This window comes from Bos indicus, chromosome 3 (genome assembly GCF_029378745.1).
Source record: "Bos indicus isolate NIAB-ARS_2022 breed Sahiwal x Tharparkar chromosome 3, NIAB-ARS_B.indTharparkar_mat_pri_1.0, whole genome shotgun sequence".
Lineage (NCBI taxonomy): Eukaryota > Metazoa > Chordata > Mammalia > Artiodactyla > Bovidae > Bos > Bos indicus.
The window spans coordinates 22,689,490-22,697,954 of NC_091762.1; the positions used below are offsets into that span (position 1 = coordinate 22,689,490).

Here is an 8,465-nt window from a genome sequence, read left to right on the forward strand (position 1 = left end):
CATCTAATCTTCACAGTAACACTTGAGAAAGGGATCATTATTCCTAATCGAGCCAGGGTTTTAAGAACATCTCAATAGGCTTGATCAGTGAGGACAGTCAATTAATAGGGATTAATATAAAGCCAGTCACAGCCGCATGGACAGGGAGGCCTGGCGTGCTGCGATTCATGGGGCCGCAAAGAGTCGGACACAACTGAGCGACTGAACTGAACTGAATATAAAGCCGTTTACCTGGCCTCCAAACCTGGCTGCACGAGTTTGGGATGGGTAAGATTGGACTCCACAGAATTTTTGCATGAAATGACATGTGTGTTTTCACTGTGTCTGTAAAGCTACTAATAAATAGGCAATAGAACCACTGCCAGCAAAGCTGTTTTCCTAAGCATCAATACACGGACAGAAGTTTTGTTCACTCTTTTCTCTGCTCATTGTTCTGTGTGGTTGATTCTAGACTCCATAGTTTATGAGAAATTTTGACCAACCAATCTCCAAAGGAGAGATACAGGGTCCTCAAAGACATTTCCTCTGAAGAACATATAAAGGAATGGAGGTTATTTAAAACCCCCTCAACATGAAAGCTACTTTGAATCCTTGAAGAGCTATGAGATGCACTCAGGAAGACAATGTGTGGTTCTGAGAACAGTAAGAGGTATGATGGATGGCCCTCATAGGGAGACAAATTTCAGCACAAGGTAAGGAAGCACTTTCCAACAACAAGGGCTGTACAACTACAATATGGAGCCCTGTGTGAGGCAGCAGGCTCCCCTCCCTGGAGCATCCATGAAGATGAATCACTTACCCGGGAAGTTTGGGAGGAGATTCATTCCAGGATGTGGGATTGGGTCCTATGACTTCTCAGATCCCTTCCAATTCTGAGAACTTATTATTCTGGTACCACAGATAGGTTTTAGAAAGCTACCATATAAAAGACACTAAATCAGTGCTTTGAAGCACAGAAAATAAGGCATGATTCTTGCATTCAAATTACTTACCACCTAATGGATAAAAAGACAGGTTAAAAAGTAAATATAAAAATGCATAGTTCCTATTTGCAGGAAAGGAATGGAGATGAAGAGAATGGACTTGTGGACACAGTGGGAGAAAGAAAGGGCTAGGCAAACTGAGAAAGTAGGACCGACACACACGTATATATATATATACTATCATGTGTGAAATAGATAACTCCTGGGAAGTTACTTTATAACACAGGGAGCCCAGCCTGGTGCTCTGTGATGACCTAGATGAGTGGGATAGGGGGAGGGGAGGAAGGCATAAGAGGGAGGGGATCTATATATAATTATGGCTGATTTGCATTGTTGTATGGCAGAAACCAATACAACACTGTAAAACAATTTTCCTCCAATTAAAAATCAAATTAATAAAATGTGTAGTTCAACCCCCTTTTACAGCTGAGGTTAAAGTCAACATCTTCGTAGCTTCATTTATTGATGAAAAGAATTGAGATTGAGGGATAGAGTGGATATTGGATCAGGTGTTGTACATAATAGAATGGAGATTCTATTATAGGGTGACGTTAATACTATATTAAAGTGATATTTTATTCAGGGGTTTTTGGGATTCTGTATAACCCTTCCGTTTAAATGATTCTGATGGTTATAGACAAAAGGTGAAGTAAACCAGAGAAAGTAAAGTAATATTGTGCAATGTCTGTAGACTAGTCTCTATGTTCCGGTGGTCTAGGCTGTACTGTTTGGAGAAATTGTTTCTCTAAGTGGGTTGGATTGAATTGCACGGAAACAAAGCAGGCTGTTGGGCCCACTCTTTGTAAATACCTTCCACAAAACCAAACCCTCCTCCCTGATCCTACAACTATAACAGGCAACAAGGAAAAGACAAGTACCAGTTGCAGTTTGCATGTGGACTTGACCTCTGCTACCTGCCATGGATCTTCTCACTCAGATCCTGCCATCACGTGGGAGACAAGGAGGAAAGATTGCCAAGGCTGCCCCTGGAAGGAAACAAAAGGAGAGAAGAGAAGAGAAACAAAACACACTGAGACTGTTTTCTTTAAGAGCTTTACCCGCTGGTAACTGGCCAATCCAAACTTGGACTCCTCCTCTAGGGGAGAGTCTCCCACTGTATCCCAAGTCACCCTGTGAGAGGGCAGGAGACAGGAGTATTAGGTGAGAGAGCCCAAGAGAGTCTTGGACTTTATTCTCCCAGAGGTCAACATTGCTGTTTTATATCATAAAGTTAATGATTCCTGTTTCTAAGTTACCTTTGGTGTGTTCATCACACCTTTTTAAAATTAATTTTTATTGGAGTATAATTGCTATACAATGTTGTGTTTCTGCTGTGCAGCAAAGTGAATCAGCCGTACGTATACATATATCTCCTTTTTTTGGATTTCCTTCCCACTTAGGTCACCACAGAGCATTGAGTAGGGTTCCCTGTGCTATCGGAGAAGGCAATGGCACCCCACTCCAGTACTCTTGCCTGGAAAATCCCATGGATGGAGGAGCCTGGTAGGCTATAGTCCATGGGGTCGCTAAGAGTCGGACACGACTGAGCGACTTCCCTTTCACTTTTCACTTTCATGCACTGGAGAAGGAAATGGCAACCCACTCCAGTGTTCTTGCCTGGAGAATCCCAGGGACGGGGGAACCTGGTGGGCTTCTGTCTATGGGGTTGCACAGAGTTGGACACAACTGAAGCGACTTAGCAGTAGCAGCAGCCCTGTGCTATACAGTAGGTTTTCATTAGTTCTCTATTTTATACACAGTATCAATAGTGTATGTACACGAACCCCAATCTCCCAATTCATCCCACCTTCCTTACCCCACTTGGCATCCATATGTTTTGTTTCTACATTACATCTTTTTAAGGGCTATGAGCTCTTTGAATAAATGTTAACTAGTTGTATGGCTTAAGACTTGAACATTAGTTGGAATCTCAGATAATTTTTTGAAATACCTAGACAAGAATTTAATGATTATGAACTATGCAATAGGCATTCTGCATAAATTAATAAGTTACAAAATTTATTATAATAACCCTGTGATTCAAGGATTATTATTAACAAAAGATTTTGTTTTCCATCACACTGAAGTTTCACACAAACATACTTCTGTTCATTCTGCGGCAAACTGAAAAACTTCTGAGAGTGTAGTTCTTAGTAATCTGAGGTGTGTTTGTGTTTCACAGGTTCCTTCAATCTTGGATCTTCTTTGCCAGTACCCAGCCTTGGGTTATTCCTCATGTAATTCTTCATGTCTGTTCTGTCTGCTGCCACCCCTAGGCAGCACAAAGAATTTCTGTGAGTAACAAATAGCTCAGTTGGTAAAGAATCCACCTGCTGTGCAGGAGACCCTGGTTCAATTCCTGGGTTGGGAAGATCTGCTGGAGAAGGGATAGGCTACCCACTCTAGTATTCTTGGGCTTCCCTTGTGGCTCAACTGGTAAAGAATCCACCCATAATGTGGGAGACCTGAGTTTGATCCCTGGGTTGGGAAGATTGCCTGGAGAAGGGAAAGGCTACCCACTCTGTATTCTGGCCTGGAGAATTCCAGTACAGTCTATGGGGTCACAAAGAGCCGGACACGATTGAGCGACTATCACTTTCATGAAGCCACACTCCCAGGGTTCACTCTGATATATGCATGCTCTCCTGGGCAGGAGTCTCATTGCTCTTCATGTAATCACTTTACACATCACTGTTAACTCCCTGACACATCCCTCTTAGTATCGATTCTATATTTTTCCATACTCCCTAAACCTTCCACCTTTGACCCGACTCCTTCTCCACAACTTCATTCTTAGCAGATGGCCATTCTACTATAATATGCCCCCCACTTCAAATGGATGCTCACTGACTTTTCTTCATAGAGACTTGATCACCATAGCAACCACTGCTAGCTTTGGTTCATTTCCTCAGAAGCCCATACTGGCAGAGATAGCTGAATCATGGAACTTTTGCAAGGAAATGCTGGGAACCCTTGGTTCTGGGGCCTGAAATCTCAAGGGCAGCTGTAAATTCAACTAACCAGAAAGAAACAGATCCAGAAGGACAAAGGGAAAGCAAAAGGGAGTCTAGAAATAGCCATCTCTTGTCCTGCCAGCTTCTTGAGGGAAGTCATAGGTTCTGTGAAAAAATAGAGGTAGAGCTGAAATTTGAAAGCCTAATATCAAAAGACATCATGCCTTGTTTCTTGCATTACTTTGAATGCATTAAAAATGTGAACTTTAAAGAAAGAAAATGAATATCTGACACTGTTTATCCCTTCAGACTTACAGAGTTAAAAGATGGAGTGATATAGAAGGATCCGCAGGGCTCCAGACCTGCACGCCCGCCAAGTGGCCCCGCCGCCAGAAACGCAAGCCTCAAACACCAAGGAGGCGCCCCGTGAGCCCGGCTCCCGCTGCCCGCCGGCCGGCCCCGTCCTTAGGCACGTCCTCCCGTCCACTTGCTCGCCGGAGACATGGAGTCCTGAAGGAGATCCGAACTCTTCAGAAGACCACACACCTGCTGTTAAGAAAGAACCCCTTATGCCGCCTGGTGAGCTCCAGGGAGCCTCCCGCCAACCCCTGTGCAGCCTCCTTTGTTTAAATTTCCCGGGTGTTGGGGCCCTGTCATCTCTTGCCCAAACGGCAAGGGACCTCTTCTATAATCTGATCAGGGACACTTCAGCTCCTGAAAACTTGAGCCTGCCGAGGGCAACTTCTCATTCTTTATAGAGTTCGTTTCTAACCCCCACCACCTTTGAAACTGTGCTCTTTGATTTTGTAAAAGGAACTCTCTCATCCAACCACCCTCTCATCCCTTCTCCTGCCCTAACAGATTCTCTCCTCCTCTCCCCACACCATGACCAGGATAGATGTGCCCATCTCTGACCTCCTTGGAGTTGACACCTAGTTAGGTGTTAGCTACTAGTTAGGTCCCAAGGTTAAGCACCAGGAAGGAAGAACAGAAGTGAAGATTCATGGAGGCTCACAGACAGAGTCTGTCTTCTTTGAGTCTCCTTTTCCTCTCTACTCTTCCCCTTGCTCCCCATCCCCGCTCTTTCACAGGCAAGAGAAATATGTGTTCAATTCACTCGTGGTGTGGACTTCAATTGGCAAGCCCAGGCCCTGTTGGCCCTACAAGAGGCGGCAGAAGCATTTCTAGTTCATCTCTTTGAGGATGCCTATCTCCTCTCCTTACACGCCGGCCGCGTCACGCTCTTCCCGAAGGATGTGCAGCTGGCCCAGAGGATCCGAGGCATTCAGGAAGGGCTTGGCTGAGCTCTGGCCACCCGCCCAAATCTCTGGTTGATACCAGAGCTTCTGCCTGTAGCCAGGACCAGATCCACGGAGTACAAGGTGTTGCCTGGACTTGCTCTCTCAAAGCAGAGCGTGCGAGTTGCTTTTGTAGTTAGTTGTTTTTTAGAAGAAGACTGCATGGCTTTCCTCTGTAACAGAGGCAATATATGAGAGAATCAACACATTCCAGAAATCCTGAGAATAATTTTCAGATGAAGAGACTCTAAGGTTGACTTCACTTTGCAAATTATTCATGTGACTGATGATTTGGAAGACATCAGATTTTCTAGGTTATAGGCAAAAAGGATATTTACTGATTATTTTAAATCTTCTTGTACCATTTAAATTTTTTTACCATATATATATATTTACTTTTATTTAAAACATGATGGAAAAAAATAAGAGAAAACCAGTCAGTTGCATGGAAGAGCCTGGTGCATCCAGCGTACAAATCTCTGTCTTCAGATTGACTTCATCATTAACGGCAGAAGCAAGTTTGTATGTGGACTGTACCTGTCAACAGATTATACAGCTTTTCAAAAACTCAATTGGGATGAAAACAGAAAATTGTTAAGGTTTGATGTTCTGGCTCCTTCTGGTAAATTCCTGCCAAAATCATTCAGAAATTCCAACTTGTAGAATTTATTTTATTCTTTATTTGCAAATCATAGACAATGTATCATAATTTATACTTCAGAATTTTTCATTCCAGGATTTTAAAGAGCCTTTTCAATGTTTTTACAGGTATTTTTATAACTTCCTTGTGGAAAGAGAATAAAAATAATTCTTAATGAAAAAAAAAAAAAAGATGGAGTGATAGTTTAAGCCTATTTAACAAACATTTGTTATGGTCCTCTTTAGATAATGAAAAAGAATGAATATAATATAGAATCTGTACTAATGGGAGATATATACAGCTAGGGGAAAACAAAAGGTTTCCAATTAGACTTAAGTCAGTTCTTACAGAGGCATTTCTGTCACAAAGCACAAGCCTACATGGAATCTCCATGAATTTGGGGAATGCTGTCCAATAAAGAAAGCATTTAGCCTTTACAGCACATCCAAATTACCAAGGCAGTTCATTCTCTTTTGATTTAGTTCACCATGAGACAGTAGCTTCCTTATAGGGGACTTATCAGTCACAGTTCTTGGGGTTTTGAGTTTTCCCTTTCCTTCATCACCCTTAACCTTACTTCTACAGCAGCTGAGAAAGAAGTGCTCTCTTGGTCAAATTTTGAGGACAAGTTTAGGCTACACCAGAGAAGGCAATGGCACCCCACTCCGGTACTCTTGCCTGGAAAATCCCATGGATGGAGGAGCCTGGTGGGCTGTAGTCCATGGGGTCGCTGAGAGTCGGACACGACTGAGCAACTTCACTTTCACTTTTCACTTTCCTGCATTGGGGAAGGAAATGGCAACCCACTCCAGTGTTCTTGCCTGGAGAATCCCAGGGACAGGGGAGCCTGGTGGGCTGCCGTCTATGGGGTCGCACAGAGTTGGACACGACTAAAGCGACTTAGCAATAGCAATTAGGCTACACAACAAAGCACTACAATAAAACAGAGTCACACTGTACCCACGTAAGAACAAAGTACAGTGAAAACACAGACAGGGCAATTTATGTTGTCCTGGGGACTTGAGAGAGGAAGGGCTGGCAAAAGCTTCATAAGAGAGAAAATATTTGAGCTGTATTTTGCCCTCCTCCTTTATTCCTAGGTGATATTTTAAATCATAGTCTCTTTTGGAGGAAATTTTTTAAAATTTATTTTAATTGGAGGCTAATACAATATTGTGGTGGTTTTTGCCATTGACATGAATCAGCCACGGGTGTACATGTGTCCCCCACCCTGAACCCCCCTCCCATCTGCCTCCTCATCCCATCCCTCTGGGTTGTCCCAGTGTACCGGCTTTGAGTGCCCTGCTTCATGCACTGAAGTTGGACTGGTCATCTAATTCACATATGGTAATATTCATGTTTCAATGTTATTCTCTCAAATCATCCCACTCTCACCTTCTCCCACAGAGTCCACAAGTCTGTTCTTTACATCTGTGTCTCTTTTGCTGTCTTGCATATAGGGTCGTTGTTACCATCTTTCTAAATTCCATATATATGCGTTAATATACTGTATTGGTGTTTTTCTTTCTGACTTACGGAAATTTTTTTTTTTAAGTTGGAAAAGAAGGGAAGCTATCCAGAAAGCTAATTCCTTTATAATTCTTCTCAGCCTCAGTCTAGGCTTGCCAGGGTCTCTGCTAGGTTATGCTCTTAGGTGGTATTACTGAGGATTGTGTGAGATATTCCCTCTCTATCCCAGAAGGCAGTAAATAGTTACTGATTCACTCTCCATATCCCTTAAGCTTGCATTACTTAATTTATTTCTTCCCATTAAATTATTGATAGGGAAAAAAAATCTCTTACTCTTTTCCTCAAAGTGTTTTGAAACGATCAAGGAAACTATCATCTTAAGAGTGTTGGAAACCTTGGGGACATATGGCATTCAAATATTAGAGAGAATCTCTAATGATATAATTTTTAAAATGTCTTTCATTATTCTGTCATGTCCTGAAATCCCAATCCCATAAAAGCATAACAGAAATGGGGTTGGGGATTTTACTAAATTAAAATTTGTAAAGGAGGCAGGAAAGAAATTATGGTTTTCCTTACTTTCATTATTGTTCATTCCCCATTCCAGAAAACAAGTAAACTATTAGTTAAGAGTCACAATTAGATAATTCTATATAGGAAGCCAAGGCTAGAAGTTCAAAATTTAACAGGGCTGATGAAATTAGAAAAGTATCAGCCATCAAAATCTCATTTCCCTTTGGCAGCACTTTCTATGCAACCCCCCAGAAGTTTCTAGGGCTTCACCTATTATACTTAGAGTCATCAACATTACTGAAAGCACTTTAAAGGTATTAATTATTTTACTTTCCTAATTAGTGATGGAGCACACCTCTGAAGAATCGGAAGGGGATGGGTATCAGGAACCTCTGCTTGATGACAGGAAACCAAGTGACAAGAGAGAGTTGATCTGTCCCGAGACATCTAAAGGCAAATTGGAAACGACAGCTAGACTCAGGTTTGGTTCAACCTGAAAAAAGAAAAATGCTACCTCACTCACTGACACCAAAATATTCACCTTCACTTACAGAATGATTTTCTTCCTGGCATAATTTTTTTCCTTCGTTCAGCCTCAGAGATAATA

The 8,465-nt window shown here is 42.2% G+C and overlaps 1 protein-coding gene across 1 annotated transcript; it reads left to right on the plus strand.

Annotated features, from left to right (window-relative positions):
* Positions 1 to 654: 654 nt before the first annotated feature.
* Positions 655 to 5,241, plus strand: LOC139180159 (histone H3-like centromeric protein A). The gene is made up of 4 exons (XM_070781614.1): positions 655 to 692; positions 3,166 to 3,220; positions 4,247 to 4,516; positions 5,029 to 5,241. The coding sequence occupies exons 1-4, from the start codon at positions 655 to 657 to the stop codon at positions 5,239 to 5,241; spliced, it is 576 nt and encodes a 191-aa protein (XP_070637715.1).
* The last annotated feature ends 3,224 nt before the right edge of the window (positions 5,242 to 8,465 follow it).

What these genes read in the sequence shown, in the direction of transcription:
- LOC139180159 (XM_070781614.1), top strand. Translation starts at nt 655, where the DNA reads ATGGATGGCCCTCATAGGGAGACAAATTTCAGCACAAG. An exon ending in GAGACAAATTTCAGCACAAG is followed by an intron (nt 693 to 3,165) that starts GTAAGGAAGCAC and finishes TGTGTTTCACAG; the next exon opens with GTTCCTTCAATCTTGGATCT. An exon ending in AGAACCCCTTATGCCGCCTG is followed by an intron (nt 4,517 to 5,028) that starts GTGAGCTCCAGG and finishes GCTCTTTCACAG; the next exon opens with GCAAGAGAAATATGTGTTCA.